At 38.6% G+C, this 23,315-nt stretch overlaps 3 protein-coding genes and 1 long non-coding RNA gene across 6 annotated transcripts; 1 reads left to right on the top strand and 3 right to left on the bottom strand.

Annotated features, from left to right (window-relative positions):
• Positions 1–1,125: 1,125 nt before the first annotated feature.
• si:dkey-4p15.5 (zona pellucida-like domain-containing protein 1) lies at positions 1,126–4,779 on the bottom strand. The gene is made up of 10 exons (XM_056374228.1): positions 4,769–4,779; positions 4,185–4,300; positions 3,862–4,088; positions 3,248–3,432; positions 3,051–3,123; positions 2,872–2,969; positions 2,706–2,786; positions 2,409–2,580; positions 2,176–2,275; positions 1,126–1,262 (listed from the first exon to the last, which is right to left on the bottom strand). Exons 2-10 carry the CDS (start codon positions 4,282–4,284, stop codon positions 1,126–1,128), a joined length of 1,173 nt encoding a protein of 390 aa, XP_056230203.1. The 5' UTR covers positions 4,285–4,300; positions 4,769–4,779.
• Positions 4,780–10,201: 5,422 nt separating this feature from the next.
• hspa8b (heat shock protein family A (Hsp70) member 8b) lies at positions 10,202–16,185 on the top strand. The gene is made up of 9 exons (XM_056374075.1): positions 10,202–10,394; positions 12,871–13,088; positions 13,165–13,370; positions 13,673–13,825; positions 14,021–14,576; positions 14,659–14,861; positions 14,981–15,179; positions 15,277–15,509; positions 15,628–16,185. The coding sequence occupies exons 2-9, from the start codon at positions 12,884–12,886 to the stop codon at positions 15,823–15,825; spliced, it is 1,953 nt and encodes a 650-aa protein (XP_056230050.1). The 5' UTR covers positions 10,202–10,394; positions 12,871–12,883; the 3' UTR covers positions 15,826–16,185.
• Positions 16,186–16,297: 112 nt separating this feature from the next.
• lim2.3 (lens intrinsic membrane protein 2.3) lies at positions 16,298–19,350 on the bottom strand. Of its 2 annotated transcripts, XM_056374076.1 has the most exons (5): positions 19,068–19,350; positions 18,225–18,417; positions 17,502–17,651; positions 17,282–17,416; positions 16,298–17,197 (listed from the first exon to the last, which is right to left on the bottom strand). In XM_056374076.1, the coding sequence occupies exons 2-5, from the start codon at positions 18,397–18,399 to the stop codon at positions 17,136–17,138; spliced, it is 522 nt and encodes a 173-aa protein (XP_056230051.1). In that variant the 5' UTR covers positions 18,400–18,417; positions 19,068–19,350; the 3' UTR covers positions 16,298–17,135. The 2 variants fall into 2 exon arrangements, with proteins under 2 accessions (XP_056230051.1, XP_056230052.1); XM_056374077.1 differs by lacking the exon at positions 19,068–19,350 and having other exon boundaries at positions 18,225–18,776.
• A 911-nt stretch (positions 19,351–20,261) lies between these two features.
• On the bottom strand, positions 20,262–22,814 carry LOC130168021 (uncharacterized). Of its 2 annotated transcripts, XR_008827373.1 has the most exons (3): positions 22,201–22,814; positions 20,953–21,012; positions 20,262–20,830 (listed from the first exon to the last, which is right to left on the bottom strand). It is a non-coding gene; the product is annotated as an uncharacterized LOC130168021 (long non-coding RNA). The 2 variants fall into 2 exon arrangements; XR_008827372.1 differs by having other exon boundaries at positions 20,262–21,012.
• Positions 22,815–23,315: the final 501 nt, after the last annotated feature.

Genomic DNA, 23,315 nt, shown 5'->3' on the forward strand with positions numbered 1-23,315 from the left:
AGTGGTCTCTTAATTTTTTCCAGAGCTGTATATATATATATAACCTTTTCCAGATTTTGACCTGTCGTGGTTAATATATCGTGAGTTTTTGCCTGATCCCTCTGTACCTCTCTTTGGTTGGACTGATTTTTGGATTTGAACTCTGGAACAGACTGTTTTTTAGTAAATTCACTTGTTTTGCCTTAATCCTGTCTCTGCCCTATGAGTTTGCGTGTGGGTCCTATCTGATCTGTGATATGTCAATGTTCACAACTTGATTTTGCTGCCCCCAAATGGAAAAAAAAAATCTGTTCCTGCAGATTTAAGGATAATGGAGTTGATTGATATTCAAAGTCTTAAAACTAGATTTTGACACAGGGCTTCTCTATGAGACAGGGCATCAAGATTGGATAAAATTAAGAGCCACTTCAGGGCTATTAAAATTTCTATTTTCGTTCAATGCTTCAATAATGGAAATGACCAAATCAATGACTAGTCAAAATGACACACAGATAACCTGGGTCTTTTGGGACAAACTCTGGCTATCAAGCACATGTACAGTGCAGTACATTCAAATTATTAGTCTTCTACATTAATCACATATTTCAATGTACAGTAATTACAACTGACACAGTACAGCAGAAACTGTTGTTTAGATCAGTATAATCGACACAAGTTTCCAACTTCACTTATATTACCCAGTTATTCATCATTTACACCAACCTGTTTGCTTTCTCTCATTCAGTCTGTTCAGCCATAAGAGACGAAGTTAAAACTGAGAGTTTAATGATGTGTTTTGTCAAACAATAAAGCATGACTACTTTCTTCATCATTCTCATTGAAAACAATTGAAAAGTGAGCCATTTCTAACTGATTACAAAAGATACCACCAATAGTTAATACTTCAATATGACTGACAACATGATTAAAGCTAACGTTTAATCATATAATAATACAATAATACACAATTATTATAACAGATTCTGTGCCCTCATCTCCACATTTATAAACTATGTGATTCGAAATGATTATAAAGTTGCTTGCCTAGATAATCGCTGACCACTGTGTTATAATGCTTTGTATGTGAAATGGAAAACTGTCAGTTTGTGAAATAAGTGAAGGGACACCACTCTCAGTCTGTGGATGTTACTGGATGACTGGTTTTCTCCGCTTGATGTATAATGCAAAGTATGCAGCCATGGCGACGAGGATAATAGCTAGGATGACGATGCATACAATCACAGCCACCACAGGACTGCTGTAGTTGCTCTCAGATGCCAAACCTGCAAGAGCAGGGATGAAGAAAAGAATAAAGATATCACACGAGAATATACATCGTTAATTAACAGTAATTAATAATGTTGCCAGTTACTGAATGAATATGAACCAACAAGGTAGTCCATCAAAAACAATTTTACCCAGGCCATTACGCTGTATTCATATAGACAAACAATCACAGAGAATGACAGATACACGTCACATACTCATAATGAAGATTCTTACCATGAGAAGCCAAGAAAGTTGGAGAATCTCCTGAAAGATTTAGCCAAAACAATGGTCAGTAATTGACAGGATTCTTTTATTGTCTTTAATAACATAACTGATCAAAGAAAAGTTTGTATTTTGAAAAATGCATTTATTCACTGTTCCTGAGACAATTGATACCACTCCCATTTCCATCAGTTTAGCAGCCAGTTAGCTTAGCTTAGTTTAGCGTAAAGACTGGAAACAGGCTGAAATAGCTAGCCTGGCTCAGTCCAAAGGTTAAAAACAATGCCCCCTACAGCACCTTTAAAGCTCACTGATTCACATGTCTAAAATATATCCTTTGTTTAATCCATGCAAGTGTATAAATTACATTTTGTGGTTTTCCTATTTCCAGTCTTTATGCTAAGCTAAACTAAGCTAACCACCTTTTGGCTCTAATGTACAGGTATGAGAGAGGTATTGATCCTCTCATCTAACTCTCAGCAAGAAAAATGAATAAGTATCCCCAGAATGTAAAACTACTCATATAAGGATATTAAGATATTAAAATGGTCATTGTGGCCCTGGTTAATTTTATTTATCATAAGTTTTAGTCAGATTTAATCAACTGAGCAAATCAAGATTTTATTTTGAGATTATATTGTTTACTTTATATTCTGATGATAGAATAAAAGGATATGTTTGTTGTATTTTGCGTTAAAGACGCACCACTGCTTTGTTTGCCCACAAGTATGACGGGCGAGGTGACTGTAGTGTTGGCTGACACAGGCGGAGTCTCTCTCTTTCTCCTGCTTTGGGAACCGCAGTTCTGTTGAAAATTAGTAAAGACGAACCAAACTCAGTACGATTTACATACATGATGTACCGATTTGTGATATCTTAAAATTATGTTAGGAACTCATAAAGGAAGTCTGGTGAATTTACCAAAAAAGTTTACTCACAGGCAGTAATGCGCTACATGAAGACACCTCACAGAGTCTGGTGACGCAGTGCAGGTAGAAAGTGGAAATTGTCAGATTCTTGTGCTCAACAAATCTGAAGGCCTCAAAGGAGAAGTATGCCTTCTGAGACGCCCCATTGAGCTCCACCTTAGTTTGTGCGTCACGTGTACACCTTGGGTAAAAAAAAAGAGACAGGTAGTGTTACTGCACATGGGGAAGTACAAAGCGCTAGTTTGGAGTTGAGTGTCAGAGTAAGTGGAAGGTATTATATACTGTGGTTACAAACATGAGACTCACCCAACAAAAAGATCATAATAGGTGTTAAGGAAGGGATACGGACTTGTTGTTGCGTAGCATCTGTCCAGCAGCACGTTGAACCTTCCAGGACAGACAGGTGGATTTTAAATGTTTTTTCTTTTTAATAGAACTTGTGGTTTACTGTAAGCTGGCAAAACCTAAATACCTGTCTGTTAGATTCGTAGCTTTAACTGCAACATAAATCTTGGTCTTCAGGTTGAGTCCTGTTTGTGGGATATTTAGGGTCTTTTGGTATTGTTCATCCTGAAAAGTAAGAACAAAATCAAGTTATAAAATGTTAAAGAATACTCTCAGCCCATTTCTAAAAGCTAGAGCAGGTCTTACTTCGTAGAGCTGCATACTCAGCGTGCTGATGAAGCTACCATTGTTGTCTCGTATGGCAAAATTGACACCTGATCTGTATTGAATGAAACAGAATTAACATTATGTGTTAAAAAAAAACTTGGATGAGTAAAAATGTGGTTCAGTCCTGCTTATTCCACAGTGCAGGTGTTATTGAGGGTGTCACTTGGCATACTCACACGCCCAGTTCAGTATTGTTCAGGAGATACTGCATTGGGTAACGACAGGAGAACTTGTACAGGATCTGTGGGCGATAGGTGATCATACCCGCAGAGGGGTCTACGGAGGTAACGATGCCAGAAATGTTGACGAACTGGACATTTGAGAAGTCGGAAAACTCTCCACTCCCAACCTCATTGATTATCTATTGAAAAAGAAAACATATATTTTGGTGAAAACAGTTCAAATCAGTTTTCTGATTTATGGTTTGATGCAGGAAGTCTGGTTTTAATACCAAAACACAGACTTTTACCACATTACACTCTATTCACTAGAGATTCTGAACTATTTTAACATTCCTATGTAATGGAAAATCTTCTTTACTGTCATAGCATGAGGTCTTCCAGTAAATTTGAGGATAGATATGCACCAATTCAACCCTACACACTACACTACCTATACAACTCAACAGTTTTCAATATTATGTTGAATAACAACGTAATTATTTCCCTTCTTTCAATAACAGAAGAGTTTGCTGCAAATCGGTTGAATATAAAAATGCAATTTCTAGGAGGCATGGTTGCTAAACTGATGTAAACATGAAAATAATAGGTAGAGCTATTGTCAAGAATACCTTAAAGTCACTATTGCAGGCGGAGATGGCAGTTTGACTTATGGGGATTTTGAATTTTAAGACTGGTGGGTCAACGCTCCAGTCAGCAGTCCCAAAACACTCAGGTTTGTTTAACTCATTATTGAGGACCATCAAAGACTCATTGTAAAGAGCTTGGTACACTGGGCAAATGTAGATGCTCAGGTCCATATGCTCAGTGCCACAGACCACAGTTATGTCAGAGTTTTCTAGGAGAGATCAAAAAGGGAGGATATAAATCAAACTGCAGTATATGTGTGAAAATAACAGTAAATACAGATGTTGTTGATGTGTATGTCACAAACCTGGAGGTCTGTTTGTATTACTGGTAATGCAATCATCTGGTATCTGGGCCTCTGTCCTCAGAATTAGGCCAAGCTGGCACACAAGGATGACCAGCCTCATTGTTCTGAGTGTGGACCTGTGAGAAAACAGCAAAACAATGGCAACCAATGCATTCACTGTCTTCTTTCAAGGGAAAGTGCTTTGAAAAAAAAAACATTTTTTTTTTATCTACCCTTGTGAAGATGAGGAAAAAGCTTACAAAGATAATGGAGTAACTTAAACCTCATCATGCATCATACAGTAAGCAGTCACTTGAAAGAAAAACAAAAAGACATGCTCCATGTTCTTCAACATAAAATAACTGATACCCTTACATTCAGTTGCACAGGTTTGCACAGGACATAAACATATCACACTGCATTTTGCATGTCAAGAAAGTAAGAAATAACCAGGCACTTTCTCCATCATTGACATGGAAAGAAAATTTTTTTTTTTTTTAATAAAGTATAGGCTCTTTCATACAGTATAGAATAAATAAATAAATATGACCAAAAGTATTAAACTAGTGGGAAAAAGAGTTGATAAAGTTAATCTAGGGACTCACCTGTAAGTCTTCATTTTGTGTCTATTCACTCCCAGATCTCTCCATTTATACTGTCGCCCTCCAAGGGGTGTGTGAGGGGAACATCTCAGACAATAGTGTAATATGAGATGCGCTTTTAACATTTTCATATTTTATGTACTGTATAATTTTTGAATTTTAATAAGAATTAATGTAAAATAAACTTCATGCGGTTTGGCATGACAAGTGGTTCCAGCTCCCCTTATGTTAATGTAACTGTCAGTTCCCTACCTCAAGACTTTTTTTCTGGTGTTAAGTAATGGAGTGTGTGTGATAATAACACTTTACATATATATGCAAAGAGGAATTTGTCTTAACTACACACGTTTTATCAGCTTAATATACTTAAGGTATTAGAAGTTAATGATAATTAAATATTTCAACAAAAGGTTGGAAATTGTACATTTTAAAAAATACATTGCATTTGAAATGCTTAGCTCTTACATTTTATGTAAAATCAACAAAACAAGTTTCAAGTAACAATTTTTCATCGGCCTATGAAAGACCAGGATCAGTGATCTGATCACAAGTTTTACCTTTTGAGATCTTTTAATGTGATAAAAGTCTTGTTTTGTAATGAATCAGTTTTTGTTATGACCTCAGGCTGTAAACTGTAAATAGAAAATTTCAGTGCTATTTTGTACAGTCTGCAAAGAGAGGACACACCTATCTGAAAGAAATCCAAAGTCTTTTGTGAAGCATCATAACACGAAAGGGCCTCCTGAGTAACTCGTCCCTAAAGAGTACCACCACAATACACCATGAGGGTACAGCCTGAAAAAGGTGCCTGTTGGATTACTTTAGATGTATCCGATTTCAAATGCCAGTTTTAATCTCTCTTTTGTTGTCTAAATAAGCATTTGTCTGCAAGCCATGCCATCAGTGTTACTGAAGGCGCATTTTTTCAAAACTTGGACCCACAAGCACTAAATGTGGTCACCCTGGGGAATTGTGAACACATTTAGGTCAGGACCCAAGATCAAAAACACAAATGTTCTGTCTTAGAAAGGAGCGGATACAGTTAGTGTTTGCTGCAGGTCTTGAATGGGAAAACAGATGATTTTCATTCTGACAGAGATGAAGTTTGAGGATGAACTTAACCTCACTTTGTATTAAAAAAAAATAGGCTGACATGTAGACATGGAGCATTAAAAATTTTCATCAGAAGAGACCACAGATAAGATGCCGCTGTATCGGTGACACTGTGTTGCCTCGGAAAGATAGTGTTGCCAAACAAACCAGCAGCATGTATTGTGAGTTTTGCCGTGATGCATTGATTCTGGGGCCCGGCTTATCACAGATAAATCAGTATCATCATATTAAGGTGTGTAGATTATTAAGTAACAAGAAATTATAGAGCAGAAATGCCAAAGGTATGTTTAGGTCACCCAGCAACAGCTATTTACTTTAGAAGAAAAATTGCGAGTTCTGCATCAATTTGTTCCTTTACTCGCCAAGAGCTGTCTCCGTGGAAAGCAACACCAATGTTAACTCTTGTTTTGCTTATATTTCTATTACGTCTTTTCTTCAACTTAAGAACAAGAACTGCCTAATATCTATCTATCTATCTATCTATCTATCTATCTATCTATCTATCTATCTATCTATCTATCTATCTATCTATCTATCTATCTATCTATCTATCTATCTATCTATCTAAGTTAGCATGGTAATGGTCCAGCCGACCATCTTGTCTCTTCCCAATAGGGAGTCACTGTGGCATCCAGGCTGCTCTGAGGAAGTAGTGCTGCTTAGAGGACATATTATAACCTCTTGGATTATAAATGCAATGACGGCTGAAACGACCATCACCACCACTGCTACCAGCAAGAAACCACATTCAGTGGCAGAGAATTACATAATTATTAAAATCATTAAACACACAGACCTTTATCTGTAACCAAAATAATCTTAACTCAGTCCACTTACAAGCTTTTTAAGCTTTCAGCCTTATAGAATGGTCTTCATTCAGTGAATGGAATTGGCTCATGAAAAAAATATTGGCTTCTCCCAGACTATTTTGTGCATGGAGCTTCATTCTTGAGCTTGGGAACACATATACTGTACACACTTGAAAATACACAAAATACCACAAACAATTATTGTTAATTGGGCTTTTAACACTTTCAGTAATTGCAATTTTCCCATACTTTGAATCATTTTTTGAAGCATGCTATCCTTCCTCTTTTTCAACAGGCATCCTGGTAACAATGTCAGTACATAACACATGCCTGTACATAACACTCTCATGTGTCCAGGAATGTGATTCACAGAAATGTGAGGAATAATAGACATCATACACTCTAAGTGGGAACAAAGGTGTGTATTGATGTTTACATTGAAACAAGAATGGTAGTCATGTGTCTCAGGGGGCAAAACTAGTTTCTTGTCTATAGGGATGCAACAGTAAAGGCAGTTCAATGGTGAATCCACTAAAGGGACTCATGGGAACACAATTGTGAAAAATATAGTTTGCAGCCTAAATTACATAACACACGGTGAAGAGCTAATGTTTTCATAAAATTATTAATCATATTTTTTAATACCACCCTAAATGAACAAAATGGAATTGTCAGCATTTGATTTCAGTCTTAGCCTGTACAGACATGTAATAACCTGAGAGTTCAGAAGGTGACAAGTGAACATAGCTGGTAACTTGAGTGCCAAAATACATTATGATATTCAGACCCAAGGCCGGCCCAAGGCATAATCAAACTAAGCGGCTGCTTAGGGCTTCATGGCCACCAGGCCTGGGGGTGGGGGGCGTCTTACTATAGAATGAGTTTTTATGCCTCACTGTACAATGATATTTTTATGATTTACTATACTATGACATTCTAATGTCTTACTATACTATGACTTTTTGATGTGGCAGCACGATTTTCCAAAGACATGCACATCAGGTTAACAGTCGACTGTAATGTGTTAAAATGCTATGACTTTTTTTTGCCTTACTATACTATGGCTTTTTATTTATTCTATTTATTTAGTAAAATGCAGCTTTTTTTTTTTATAACAACATGCTGATTAAAATTCTATATGTTCTATATGATTTTCTTAATTGTTTCTTATTAAATCTAACTATACATATCTATCTTTTATATTGACTGTATATAATGAACATGTACTGACAGGCTTTGGGTTGGATATATATTTATGCAACGTATGTCTATAATATAAACATATAATGTAAACAGACAAATACATGTTTCTATTAGCTAGACATATATGACAATATATGATATTGTTTCAATTTCTAACAGGTTTAACATGTAATTTTTACATATATATGCTATACTGTATGTATATATATGATTTTACTTCATATGTACATATATTTCATATATGGAGATTCAACACATTTACATATATCACATTTTCGTATGGGCATTTCTTAATGTAAATTTAGACCTTATATGTTAATAAACCGTCTTGTTGACTACATTAAAAAGTAAATCTCTTTGTTTTGTTTCTACCAATGTTGAGACCAAACCATACGCCCTTGATTAAATCCAATTATGCTTAGGACCCCATAAAGGCTTGGGCCGGCTCCGCCTTCACAGCCTAAATTACATAACACACAGTGAAGGGCCAATGTTTTCATAAAATTTTTAATCATGTTTTTTATTGCCACTCTAAATTAACATAATGGATTTGTCAGCATTTGATTTTAGCCTTAGCCCGTAGAGACATGTAATAACCTGAGAGTTCAAAAGTTGACAAGCGAGCATAGCTGGTAACTTAAGTGCCAAAATAAATGATGATGTTCAGACCTGTCACTGCACAATTTATCTGATCCTTCTGATCCCTCCGTTTTTGACCACACAATATGTTAAAAGTAAATTTCAGGGGACAGTTTCTATCATGTGTTACATGTATTGTTTAGTTTTTTTGCCGATGTTATTTTCTATTAATTTTTACTTTTTATATATGCACGCGTAAACATATCATATGTATACATTTTACTTTTATACTTTTTAGATCTATCTTATCTGATCCTATCATTTCCTTCCTTTTTTATCCATTGCACCTTCTCAGGGTCAAATTAACTGGAAAGTATCAAATTGTTTAGTTTAACCTTACAATAGATTTCTTTTCAAAGCCTATTGACTGTAATTAGACCATGCTCTGAGTCACACGCTCAAACACATGCAACACCTGAGCTGGATCATATATTGTGACAGTAACACAGGAGAAGCCTCTTTTATTAAAGGTCACATCAGGACACAACTTTTGAATGTACTGTACTTTAAATGATAAACCAATCCCAGTATTTGATACAAAACTTGATGATCTGTGACCCACTTTTATTTCCACACCCTGATCTCAGTTTCTATTCTCACATAAATATTTGTTGTTGCTCATCAGATTATGTGTTTTACAGTTATTAACCAACATATCAGAGCCTTTATGCTTCTAAAATGACTCACTGGGTTTTCACCTGGCACTTATGGGTGTGGTTTAATCTGCTCTTTCTTTAGTATGCTGGTACTTTCACTGACTGCAAACAGTTATATAACATTTTAATTCTTCTTCTTCAGTGGTGGAAGACAGCCTCAGATCCTTTTTTCAAGTAAAATGAACAGGAGCACGCTGTAAAATAAAGGCTTCTCCATTTCAAATGCATTCATGCATTAAGCAGCCTACTTTTTTAGAATAACTCCCCTGCTCAGAGTCCTATGTATCCAGTAAAATGGAGTAGTATCCATTGTTTTTTTTTTCAATTGTGTTTAATTAAAGTACCACACAGAAAATCTGGGTATAATGTAGTGTTCAATCAGACAAAAACACACTGAACAGAGAGCCACAGGAAAACAGGATCATTGGGACAGAACAGCTAATTTTTTCCTGGGGCCCCACAGCAGATTATTCCAGCAATGGGACTTGGGACTACTTAAGGGGCTCCCCATGTCACGAACCACTAGAATAAGCCTTACTTTTCTCTCATAGTGATGCAGAACAGTCAAAAACATACAAAAACAACCAAAAATAACCACAGAAAGACATAACGATGAAAAAGATATGCAAAACAACTACAGAGACTTAGGCTACAACAACCAAAAATCACATGAAAAATGACCACAGAGATGTGCAAAACAACCAAAAAGAGACAAAAACAACCACAAAATGACGCACACCAAACACAAAAGAGACATAAATGACCACTAAATGACCAAAAAGAGATGAGCAATTATCATGACAAACACTTTCAGTCTGGGGCTCCTGCACAGAGGGGTGGGAACCTTTTACATTTGCACTGCAGGGGCTCATTTTCTCAAAATCCATTTATGCATATTCCTGGTAGCAACTGCTGTGGAAATGCACAGACCGATTTTTTAATTGGACCGTTGAGAGAGGCAGAGAGACTGATGGGAGAGGATTGGCCGGCATCGCTCCTCCTGTGTTCCAGAGAGTTCTGAGTGGGAATGATGTTGAGGAGGCGCGGCCGCTCCCACACAGCGACTGACAGCGGGGAGCCGGGACCCGTCACACTGACAGAGAGAGGGGGACAGCGAGAGAGTCGCTCAGGGAGAGGCCAACCTCCAGTATTAGGAACAGCCACTGTAACTTTAACCCGATAAAACGACAGATTCTGAATTTAACGGAGGTGAGTATAGCTAGGTGGACGATGTATTAGGCTATAACTTTGACTGCACAGAGGTTGTCAACTACTTTAACATTACATTAACTTAATTAACGTTAATTAACGTTAACATGTGCGACGTAAGTGTTAACGGCTGCTACAGTTACGTTATTTAAACTTGAGCTAGTTATCGTCTATCGTTACCAACTTCTCGTACTAATTGATGCTGTGAACTAAATTATTGTAACGTCATTATGCATTTTAACCTGTTTGGCATTTCATTAACATTTTACATACAACAATAACAAAACAGTTAAACAGATAACATGGCAAACAACATGTATGAAATGACGCTGTTAACACGCTGGTTCAGGATTTGGTTCGCAAAGTTGCTAATATGCCACATGAAGTAATGCACGTCTGCAGAAGAGGTTTCATGGCGTCTTGAAATTTTGCGTGCAAGTTACAAGGAAGTGAAAGGAATGACCCAGAAAATTCCCACCCTCCTGAAATCATAGGTGACACGCCCTCCTGTACTGGAGCTGCTGTTGACAGCTAAAGCTAATGATGCAGGATGCACTCCCTTGCCCTCTGAGCCAAATTATTTTAAACACATACTAACCAAGTTGAACTGTGTTAACACTATCAAGACTATGAACTTGCATATTTCTCATTAGTGTCTGTCTTGCAAAATAGAAATGTAAGTCAGATTTTGCACAAACCTACACAAAAAAGACTCAAAGATGCCTATATTTTGTCCTGTGTAATAATGAAAGTCACTAGGTGCATTTACTCAAGTACTAAAGTTAAATTTTTAAGGTGCTTAGGCATTTATGATGACATTGTACTTTTTACTGCACCACATGTATTTGACAGGTAAAGTTACTAGTTACTTTTCAGATACATTTTTACATAAATAAAACCTATGATAATCTTATAAAATAAGTGTAGCCTACCAATAAAGGTTAAGGTTTGCTGGAAATTGGGGCTGAGCGGGAATGATTATTTATATATATTGCATAGTATTGGGTGTCATGACTTAAATTTGTCTGTACACTTGGATCTGTTATTTAATTTAGTATTCACTGTATTTTGAACTTGAATGTTCTAAATTAATCAGTTGTATAAGTTTGTGTTTACCTACCCAGGGACTGACAATGGAAATGAGCTGAATCTAGTAAACCTCTTGTCTTTGTATGAGAAAAATGTTTTTTGTATGTGGACTTTGACAAATAAATGTTATGTAAAAAAAATTATCAAGTACATGACAAAAAGGTCAATTTCCTTAAATTTCTCCATTATCTTCCCTGTCAAAAAGGAATATTTTCATTATCTATAAATTAAATAACCATTTAGACTATAAAATGTTAAATTGATAGTTTTAAAAAACAGCTCATCACAAGTCCCGTCAGCCTAAATTGATGTCTTCAAATGTCTGTTTCTTTTGTTTTTGTTTTTGTTTTTTGTTTTTTCAACCCCCAAAGACAGGGGAAAGCAGCAAATACTCATATTTGAGAAACCTGGAACGAGAAAACATTTGAACGATTATTCAAATAATTGCTGATTCATTTCCTGCTAGTCTTTTCCAATTGACTAATTGATTATATGACTAATTGTTTCACTCTGATATGCACTTTACTTCCTGAATCGAAGTACAGAAATCCAAACTTCTTACCCCCTGTCATGTGCACCCCCTTACAATGTCTCTGTTCCCTCCTAGCAAGGCCCATCACACCAACATGAGAACCATTTCCTACTTTAGGTGTAGTGACCTCCAATGTGGCTTAACAGTAGGCTAACATTACAGTATATTGATCTTCTGCTACTGTAGCAACAGTAAAAACAGTTCCAAGAAAATACTGCTCACTGAGTCATCGTGACAATTTTGTTGCTGAGTCAATTTAGGAACAAATCATCAGCTCCTTTTCCAGGGTTGATATGGTTTTTATCATGGTTTTGAACAGCATTTAATATATAAATATTTATAATAAAATAGAAAGTAGCAAGGTCCTAGAGCTCAAGTTTACATGTTATAGTTGCTTGTTTTGTCTCAAACCCAAATATATTCAGTTTACCATCATATAAGAGCAGCAGCAAATGCGCACACCGGAGGAGCATGAATCAGACCAGTTATGCATTTGATCATCGATTCATCAAAGAAAGGTGATCAGCTTATCAATCAGGCTACTGAAAACCTGCTTCCTAGAAAAGGCTGTTGCCTCCCTGTTTTCTGTTGTTGCCATAATAAAGGCAGCCGTTGCCAAGCTGTCAAAAGTGGGGAGGCTTGAAAACAGGTGCTGTGGACCCTCACTTCACTGAGGCAGCTTTTTTCCACTTCTGCTTGAGCAGCTCAGACTCTGATAATAGCCTCATTACCCAATACAACAAATGTGCATCATAGTAGCCACCATAGCAGTCAAGGAGAGCTTAAGTTACTCGTGTCATACATCCAGATTTTCAGTTCAGTGCCAGTGTATGATTAACTACTGATTACTTTCAGATTCTCAGGAACCATGTCTAAGGGACCAGCAGTTGGTATTGACCTGGGCACTACCTACTCCTGTGTAGGAGTGTTCCAGCACGGCAAGGTGGAAATCATTGCCAATGACCAGGGAAACAGGACCACGCCCAGTTATGTAGCCTTTACCGACACTGAGAGGCTGATTGGCGATGCAGCCAAGAATCAGGTGGCACTGAACCCCACCAACACAGTATTTGGTATGACTTTTTTTTCTAGAAAAATCAAGTATGATTAGTTGTTTCTGGTTATTAATGGTATCCTTTTGCTTCTCAGATGCAAAGCGTCTTATTGGACGTCGCTTTGATGACACTGTTGTCCAGTCAGACATGAAACACTGGCCCTTTACAGTCATTAATGATGCTTCACGCCCCAAAGTAAAAGTGGAGTATAAGGGTGAGACCAAGACCTTCTACCCAGAGGAGATCTCCTCCATGGTGCTGCTGAAAATGAAGGAGATTGCAGAGGCTTACCTTGGCAAGGTACACCTGTGTGCTTTAGTTTTTACAAAATACATTTTTACAATTTTTTATATTTTGATTAAAGACATGGAGGTTTGCATGAGTAATACACACCTTAACCAACTCAAGTCCCATTATTTTGACTGCAAGATATAAAGAGGACATTGCTCTATTTGTGTCTTGTTTACCAGTTCTGCTGTTTTAAACTACAGATCTGTAAAATCCAATTTAACTTAATACAATGAAAAAATGCATAACTACTGTTCAAAATGTTATTAATTTCCCATTAATTGTTGTGACATGCAACCATTTCCTTTTCGCAGACTGTAACAAATGCTGTAGTGACTGTGCCTGCGTACTTCAATGACTCTCAGCGCCAGGCTACCAAAGATGCTGGGACCATTTCTGGGCTTAATGTGCTTCGTATCATCAATGAGCCGACTGCTGCTGCTATTGCTTATGGCCTGGACAAAAAGGTAAAATAATTATTAGGGTAAAGGTTTCAGCAAGGTAAAGTTTTAATTATTAAGGATTTTTGTTACAGTGCGTCCAACCTGTACTATGTACTTACTTATAACTACTGAAGTAATGTAGACTTTCAACATGAAGTTTGAGAAGTGGATGTATCCAATACTCTTGTCAAATTACGGTTAAATCATTTCAAATTACAGGTTGGAGCTGAAAGAAACGTCCTCATCTTTGACCTGGGCGGCGGCACATTTGATGTCTCCATCTTGACCATTGAAGACGGCATCTTTGAGGTGAAGTCCACAGCAGGCGACACACACTTGGGCGGAGAAGACTTTGACAACCGCATGGTCAACCACTTCATCTCTGAGTTCAAACGCAAGTACAAGAAAGACATCAGCGACAACAAGAGGGCGGTGCGTCGTCTGCGCACGGCTTGTGAGAGGGCCAAGCGCACCTTGTCATCCAGCACCCAGGCCAGCATTGAAATTGATTCTCTGTACGAGGGCATCGACTTCTACACCTCAATCACCAGAGCCCGGTTTGAAGAGCTGAATGCAGACCTGTTCCGAGGAACCCTGGAGCCTGTGGAAAAGGCTCTCCGAGATGCCAAGATGGACAAGGCTCAAATCCATGATATTGTCTTGGTGGGAGGCTCCACTCGTATTCCCAAGATCCAGAAGCTTCTGCAGGACTTTTTCAACGGGAAGGACCTCAATAAGAGCATTAACCCAGATGAAGCAGTAGCCTATGGTGCAGGTGTGGTCCCTGTTTGGCCATAAATATAATGGTTCTAACTTGTAATAATAAAAAGCTACACATTTATCCATTTGTTTTGCAGCTGTGCAGGCAGCCATCCTGTCAGGTGACAAGTCTGAGAATGTGCAGGACCTGCTGCTGCTTGATGTCACCCCCTTGTCTCTGGGCATTGAGACTGCTGGAGGAGTCATGACTACTCTCATCAAGAGGAACACCACCATCCCCACAAAGCAGACCCAGACTTTTACCACCTATTCAGATAACCAGCCTGGTGTGCTCATTCAGGTATGACCACCACTGCTTTTTCCTCTATTTAGCTAAAAAGAACACTTAATTATTTTGGAGAACATCTTAAATTTCAAACAAATCTTCATTGATGGGTTGACCTGATGTTATTTTCACAGGTGTTTGAGGGTGAAAGGGCCATGACCAAAGACAACAACCTTTTGGGGAAATTTGAGCTGACTGGAATCCCCCCTGCTCCCCGAGGGGTTCCTCAGATTGAGGTGACTTTTGATATTGACGCTAATGGCATCATGAACGTGTCTGCGGTGGACAAGAGCACTGGGAAGGAGAACAAGATCACAATCACTAACGACAAAGGTAACATATAAAGTAATCAATGTATCTAATCAATCATAAATGTGAGATTAGTACATTATTAAATTCATGCATTCATTCATGCACTGCTGCTGCTCAGGTCGCCTTAGCAAGGAGGACATCGAGCGTATGGTCCAGGAAGCGGAGAAGTACAAGGCTGAGGATGATGTGCAGAGAGAGAAGGTGGCTGCCAAGAACGGTCTAGAGTCTTACGCCTTCAACATGAAGTCTACTGTGGAAGATGAGAAGCTGAAGGACAAGATTAGCGATGAGGACAAACAGAAGATTCTGGACAAGTGTAATGAGGTCATCAGCTGGCTCGATAAAAACCAGGTATAGGTCAGAAGTGTAGTCCAGTTTTGTGGTTGTAAACTTTGACAGCTTAAGTGTTAAGATAATTGTCAGACTGACATCAGATTGATACTGAAATGTCCCTTCTTTCTCTTCTCAGTCTGCAGAAAAGGATGAGTTTGAGCACCAGCAGAAAGAACTGGAGAAGGTGTGTAACCCCATCATGACCAAGCTGTACCAGAGTGCAGGTGGGATGCCGGGGGGAATGCCAGGAGGGATGCCAGGCGGTTTCCCCGGAGCTGGTGGTTCTCCCGGAGGAGGAGCATCCTCCGGCCCCACCATCGAGGAGGTCGACTAAACTAGAGGTTGCCTAGACTTGCATGAGCTTGTTCTCTTTCTTCTTTCGAGGTTAGTGTGGAGGGTGATCATGTTCATAATATCACAGTTATCTAAATTGTTATACTCAGAACCATTTACCACGCCTCTATTGGGATCTATCTGATCATATTTTTATGCCAGACTTAGGGCAGCACTTCCATTGTAGCTTTTTTGATTGCCAGTTTTTCCAGGAGTCTATGTTGCATTTTGTTAAACCAGTCCATGATTGCATTACCACAGCAGGATTTTTTTCTTCATGAGCTGATTTTGTGGCCGAAATGATGGATGTTGTGCAATACTTTGAAACTAAAGAATAAATAAAAGCGTTTTGCATTTTGGACTCATACCTTTTCTTTTCATCACCTTACAGCAGCTACGATGACAATATACACTGCTGTTGATTTTAGGTGTTGAGACAGGAAGAGGGATGAGAGAAGATCCGAATTAATACAGTCATGTGGTCCTCCTTCAGTTAGACTTAGTTAGTCTATATTTTATTTACAACTAGTATTGTCCTGAAAAGACACGTAAAAAAAAAAAAAAAAAATAATAATAATAAGATTGTAAAGTGGAGTGGATTTTGCAGTAAAAATGTTATCTGTCAGAAAGTATAGTTTTACCTATCTATAAAGAGAACTAAATTGATTTTTTAATAAGATTGCAATACAGACGTTTAAATGCATTTTGTTTAATAATTTTTGACCACTTCATTGTGTCCTTAAACTTCTGAAAGCTAACCCACACACTTGTCTGTAACATCTGCTACAATACTCCCTCAACAGTGATAAAGATTTATTAAGCACTTCATCAAGTGATAAAGATTGTCTTTGTTGAGTTCAGGTTCACTTAGTTTTTAAATAGGACATTGATGATGTTGTTGGTAGAACATCATGAAATTAAATGATCACGTGTGTGTCATTTAGCTCTTTACTCATAACTTTGTAAAAAAACACCCCAGTTTTACTGCTACAAATGGAAATAATTACATCTTCCATACACAGATATATGACTCTAAACAGTAACTAGTCTTAAACTAACAAATTCACTTGCTGATGTCAAGTACAGTCACATGAGGCCCGATACTGGTGTCACAGATAGTATTGTACATCGATATTTTAAAGTCTTATTAATGCAGAGAGACAAAGTAGACAACAAAGCCATTGTTTTTCTTATTTATTTTGCTTCATCATGAATATTTAGTTTAACAGGAAGTTGGAAAGTTCATTGGGATATTGGTTCCTCTCGGTCGTATATTATGGACCAGTGTTGTGTTTGGCAGTCTTTGGCAGGTCAGCGTGAGTTAGAGTTTCTTGGGCATTCATGCATCCGGTAGGCACACATGTAGAAGATACCTGGAAGAAAGCAATATGATTATCAAGAGAAGAGGTACAATGTGTAGTGTAAACAACAACAAGTCTTGGTGGTAGGATGCATACCTGAGAAGAATGTGAGCACCACTGCCACCCAGCCCATTATATAGGACCAGGAGAACCGCCAGCTGCCATAGCGTTTACCATAGTAGTTCACTGTCACTCCAGTGTAGACAGCCATGGCCAGCAACACAAAGAAGCCTGCAAAAAAAATTAAATCATGAGGTTTAAATGATAAACATCTTAACGATAGACTTGCATGTATGTAATGAGGTGAGGAGCTTACAGGAGATGAAGAAGAGGATGCCGGCTGCAAATGTCTTATCAAACCCGTCAAAGGAGGAGTAGTGGATGAAGGCCATGACTCCGATCACAATGCCAATGAAACAAGCCAGCAGGGAAAGAATCATGAAGGCCCGGGTGGCATCCCAATACGCTGTGGGTGAGAATATACAAGGGAGGTCTGAGACCTGAGAGAGCTGGCTTAAAAGAAGGCCCAGTACTAAAAGAATTCAGAGTCATATACCCAAGTCAAGTTATGTTTATTCATGCTTTTCCTCATCTAGGAGACAGCTCTAGTTTGCCATCTAGTGTTTGGAAATGGCTTAGTACCCCCTGTTGTTGCTTCAAACAAAGGAAAAATGACTGAAAATGAAACTTTTGTGTCTAACAGGAGTAAAATAGGGATAGACTTAAAAAAATACGCACTGTTCCTTTCCTCTGGAGAGTCAATTTCTGTGTAAAAATCACTTGCGTTAATGCAGCATTTCTACAAAAAAAAAACATCTGGGATTTCTTGGGAACATTTACATGACAGTAACATAAATTTCCAACTTCTTTACACTTGAGTCTGCACATGAAACACCCCAAAAATTCCCCAAAGGGAAGTAACCCCAGTGCTGATCAGGGTTAGTGCCGAGGTCACGGGCTGATTGTCAGCGACTTAATAAATATGAATGAGGATCTGCCTGCCTGCTCACATGCTGTGGAAGACGCAAACGAGTCTTACCAATGCTGTCTGTGTGTGTCATGCATTTCCCAGGCACACAGTACCGCCACAGGCCCTGGTGCATATAATTGCTGGAGTGACGGTATTGCATCCAGTAGTCGGTTGCCGTGGAGACAATGAGGAGTATGTTCCCAACTCCGGCACAGAACAACCCACCTCCCATGAAGCTGTACATCCTGACAAAAAACACTGACTGACAGAGAGAGGGGGAGAGAGAGAGAGAGAGAGAGAGAAAACAGTGCAGGTCAGGGCCCCGTCACATTTGGCCCCAGCTGAACCAATTACAGTGGGTACTTCCTGTTACAGAGCACAGCACTAGACATGAATAAAACAATATCTAAAAACATTTGGCAGGATGCCACAAATGTTATGCTGGAGCTAGACAGATCTGTTTATAGGAACATTACTCATTAGCAGTCAGCTCAGTCTGACAAGTCATTAACCTCTAACACTTTTTGTTGTGCTGACAAACATTTTTCAAACCCAGATATTTATGTTAAATTCTAACCAAGAAAGTAGGGTTTCTAAAAACACCACATATGGCATGCTCAAGAATGGGGGAAAAAAAGAACACGAGAATGTGTATAAAATAATGCACAATCTTTGAGGTATATATTTTCCAACTAGAGTCAATGGTGTAAAAACATGGTACATTGTTTTAATATTTTATTTTTTAAAAATTGGGTTTTCACACTATTTTAAAGCTATTTTAAGGAAAATCAGGGTTCAAGCAGTTAATCACCAAATGCAGAAAAAAATCAGTTTTTATCTCTGTGAAATACAGAATGTCATAATGTATGCACATAACATTTCACACATTATGTTTTCATATTAATTACATACCTTTATCTTTTTTCCCCTTCAGAAAAAGTCAGAGATTCCAATATTTCGGGTTGTCAAAGCACAGAGGAGCCCAATATTGCCCAGGGTAGCAGGAAAGTTTTGTTTGTGCGTAGGAAACCAAGCGAACAAACGGGCTGATGGAACAATGGGGCATGCTGAGCCACAACCAATCACAGAGGATGAGTTTTGTGTTTTAGGGAATCTGCTGAAAATACAAAACTGTTAAAGCGCTGTGCACATCTCAGTAATACTGATGACACAGGGCTTTTAATTCAAAATGCTGCACAACCACCCACAGTAAACTCACAGCCTGAAATAGGCTTACCCATAGTATTGTGGAAAAATTCATTTAACAGAGATTATTTAAAATGGTAAAAATGTAAAAACTCATTTCTTAATTATATTCCAGTTCATGTGTTTCTGGTAAATCCTGCTTGTTAAGCTAATGGTAAAGCAACACTATTTTCAGTAAATATCAGGTCATTTCTGCCTTTAAATACAAATCTCTGTGCCAGCTTGTATACATATTTCTGTAATTCAAATTGCACAATGTGCTCATCTACATAAAGTGAATCCAACATTTCTTTTTTTTCAGGCATGTGGTAGAAATGATGAAGGATCTGCACTCAGAGAAATGTGCTTTTAATGTCTTTCCATCCCTCATAATAACTGTGAGAAGACAAATTGTGTGTTCATCCATCAATTTTAGATTTAGTCTCATATTTTTAAGTACCCTTCATTTAATTGGCACAGCCAGAGGAATTCATTTATTAACAGATGAAAAACTGCTCAGACATTTATAGAATAAAACACGTATAATGGTGAACTTGAACACAGCCAACAGCATTTAATCACAGGACACAATGCATATGGTTACTCTGACGGAGCAGAGGATGATGAGCTGGTAGGTGGGTGGCTAATAGAGTTCTGGGTTTGTACAGTTTTGGTGAAAAAGCTGCAATAAAAGTCATTTATCTTTGTTGAAGAGAGAGCAGGAGATTAAAGAGAGGAAAACAACATGATCAAAGCTACTGGTATATTCAGTTATGAAAAGTTGAGAATAAATCGGAAAGAGCGCACATTCAAGAACAGAGTTAATCCAAAAAAAAGTCTGGAACATTTGCCCCTTTAAGCTTTCAGTTTTACTTTAAAACCATCATCAGCTCATAAATACCAGGCATGTCCGCTGATTACTCAGCTGAAATCAATCAGAACTTTATTGGCCAAACATGTGACACATACAGGGAACTTGACCCCATTTCTCAGTAATTCTCAATATACTTATACACAGCCCAGACAAAGCTACAGGACAATACAGATACAGACAAAAGTAAAAGATATCAAGCTAAACAAATATAAACTTTGGGCTATTGCATACAAACAAGAGCTGGACAAACCTGCAGTTTCACATATATTGCTATCATGAATTGTACAGGGTTGTGGTGCACGTATTGCAAAAATGCAAGTAACTCTTTTAACAGGAGTGAGTTAATAAATGAAAGTATGTGTATGTAAAGTCTGATGAAACTTGTGTGGAACAGTAAAAGGGTACTACAATAACAATATCAGTTCCTCTGAAGCTTTTAGACCAGTGCTTAAAAAGAATTCATTTTACTTAGGTCTCCTTGTTCAGACCACTTTGTGTTGATGTTCAATAACCTTTATCGCAGCGCAGGTTTAATTTCACAGAATTCCATGTAGCTCCTTCAGTTTCAGGGTGTTGGTATCGTACATGCTGGTTTACTGTCACACGTCAAGGCAAACTGCAGCAATTATTGCAGTTTTAGTTTTATTGTGTATATTGTTATCTAGAGGATAAAAAAGATTTATGACAAACAACGCAAAAATTTTAATTAAAACTATAAAAGTGAAAACTTCAGCTTACCTCAGAGGACAAATATTTTGGTTGGAGAGCTGGATTTGTTTACCACTGGCTCACTGGGACCTTGAACACAACCAAAGATCGTTCAGGTTATCAGTAACACCTGTGTTTTATGTACTATGACCAGTCAAAATGTCTGCTGTGACATCGTTAACGTAATTAATGCAACTGACCAGCTGACACACGCTATTAGTTATCTGTTGTTTCCTGTTGTCTTTTCATGCTGTTCTAAAATAATGGTTTTAAATTAAACCCTGAAACAATATGTCTCTGTCCCCTTTGTGAAGTAACCCTACTTTTCTTTATTATAGATATCAGTCAGTGTATCTCCTGCTAATTTACATCTGATTTCACACCAAGTGCAGCACTTTTGAGTTCAAGAGCATTTAGTAAAAACCATAAATAAAATACAAGGTGTCACTGGGCATCATGTTGTCTCAGTTACGACCACTAGGTGGTGCCTTTTATTTAGTCTTGCAGCAAAGGTTGAATAAGTGTTTCGATTTTCTCTCACGAATAGGTTTTTTTTTTTGCCACAGAACTATTTCTACTCATTCATATATTCATGTTCTGTAAATGTTGATTATGGATTTTACCTGCTCAGTCTGACATGATAGTTATCTGTGTCCTTTTATCTCACTCCAAATACAACTTTCCTTTTTTAGTCATCCTTTACTGATGTAGAATGCAGTATATAAATTGAAGGGGTTTTTTTCGAGCTTTTTTATTTGCCACTGCATTTCATAAAATCATATTTTAGATTTTGGATTTTTTTTTTACCTGTAGTTTGTACTAAATTGTATGGTTATTTCAAGGAAATGTCTTAGGAGATTGTTTTGAAATACATTTGAATATACGGACCTGTAAAATAAAGCATTACCCATAATTTCACCTTTTTTAAAATTAGTTTACTTACTCAACCATCTTCCGTGTACCACTTTGCAACTGCACACGGAGCTACCCCCTGAGGCACATGTACTGTAACCATGGATGGAAATCACTCTTGTAGATGATTTTTGTGATTTAGTTCATCATATTATGCAGATTTTGAGGCCCCCCTCCACTCCAAACTGTGTTTTGCTTTTTGTTGCCTCACTTGGACGTTTGAGCTTCTCTGTACAGGATGATGTATGTGCAGAATTTGACACTAGAAATGTCACAGCCTGCTATACCTCTGTGTTTTCCCACTCACCCTGCCTCTGTTTCACTCTCCACTCTGCCACACCTTCTAATCAGCCTCACTGTCCTCACCTGTTGCCCCCAGCTGCACTCCATCTCCAATCAGGACAGGATATATGCATCCCCGGTTCACTCGCTCTTTGCCAGATTGTTCTTAGTATCATGCAAGACTTCTTCTCTGGACTGACTTCCCTGTATTAACTCTGCTCGTCCCTGACCATCCTGCCCCGTCTCTATGCCCCTGTAAAAGCCTCAGCCTTCTGTCCCCGACCACAAGTTCTGCCTGTGCGCTTCCTTGTCCCCGTCTGCCTGTCCCCTGTGGCTGTTTGGCGTTCTCCATCTCCAGCATCGCAACGGGAGCTCTTCCCTGCTGGTTTCCAGATCCTTCGTCTGGCTATGATTACCCGGCCTGCCTGCTCCTTCCTGGTTCGTCTGCCCCGCTGACTGCTCACCTGGTTCTGGTCCTCGTGCTTCTTCAACCACGTCTCCAGCCTGCTCCCTAACGCACTGCACCGCCAGCCCCAGCTTTCGGGTCCACGAACTTTCCCGTGTGTGTGTGTGTGTGTGTGTGCGTGTGTGTGTGTGTGTGTGTGTGTGTGTGTGTGCGCGCGCGTGCCAGCTCAGTCACCTCGCTCCACTCACCTGACCCACGGCTCTCCAGCCCCGGACCCCTTCCTCTACCCCTAATACCCACCTGTGTGTTCTCTCTGCTGGTTCATAATTAAAGATCATTACCAATCGTACCTGTGGTGTGTGTGTGTGGTGCTGCAACTGGGTCCTACCAATATCCATTACAAGAAAGCTGTTCATCTGCAGAGAGGGGAAAGTTACTCTCTGCTAACCTTAAATCTGAGTTTATGATGTGTAAGAACAATATTACAACTAGTATGGGAGTCCAATATGCAATCTACAGTTTGATGTGGAAAAATTTCCAGTGGAGTACATTTGTGGACATGTGTGACGTGGCCTCAGTAACACACTGGCTGGTTGAGCTGAGGCTGAGTGCGTGCAGGAGGGTGGTGGTGGTAGTGTAAACCTCAGGGACCATAATCCACACTACAGGCCTAAAAGCATAAAATTGTAGAAGCCCTCCAAATTGCATCGGATTACCATTATCCTCCTGGCATGGTGGGACCCAGTGGGTGTTTGCCAGTGGCAGTAGAGTCCAACTCAGTTTCCACACCAGG

This window comes from Seriola aureovittata, chromosome 4 (assembly GCF_021018895.1).
Source record: "Seriola aureovittata isolate HTS-2021-v1 ecotype China chromosome 4, ASM2101889v1, whole genome shotgun sequence".
In the NCBI taxonomy this organism is placed as follows: Eukaryota; Metazoa; Chordata; class Actinopteri; order Carangiformes; family Carangidae; genus Seriola; species Seriola aureovittata.

Coding starts and splice junctions, on each gene's coding strand:
- hspa8b (XM_056374075.1), top strand. CDS start 12,884: ATGTCTAAGGGACCAGCAGTTGGTATTGACCTGGGCACTACCTACTCC. Junction 14,862..14,980: donor AGCCTGGTGTGCTCATTCAG/GTATGACCACCA, acceptor TTATTTTCACAG/GTGTTTGAGGGTGAAAGGGC. Junction 15,180..15,276: donor CACAATCACTAACGACAAAG/GTAACATATAAA, acceptor GCTGCTGCTCAG/GTCGCCTTAGCAAGGAGGAC.
- si:dkey-4p15.5 (XM_056374228.1), bottom strand. CDS start 4,284: ATGAGGCTGGTCATCCTTGTGTGCCAGCTTGGCCTAATTCTGAGGACA. Junction 2,276..2,408: donor CATGTAGCGCATTACTGCCT/GTGAGTAAACTT, acceptor AATTTTCAACAG/AACTGCGGTTCCCAAAGCAG. Junction 1,263..2,175: donor TGTGGGCAAACAAAGCAGTG/GTGCGTCTTTAA, acceptor CTGCTCTTGCAG/GTTTGGCATCTGAGAGCAAC.
- lim2.3 (XM_056374076.1), bottom strand. CDS start 18,399: ATGTACAGCTTCATGGGAGGTGGGTTGTTCTGTGCCGGAGTTGGGAAC. Junction 17,652..18,224: donor GACACACACAGACAGCATTG/GTAAGACTCGTT, acceptor TCTCACCCACAG/CGTATTGGGATGCCACCCGG. Junction 17,198..17,281: donor GGTGCTCACATTCTTCTCAG/GTATGCATCCTA, acceptor GCTTTCTTCCAG/GTATCTTCTACATGTGTGCC.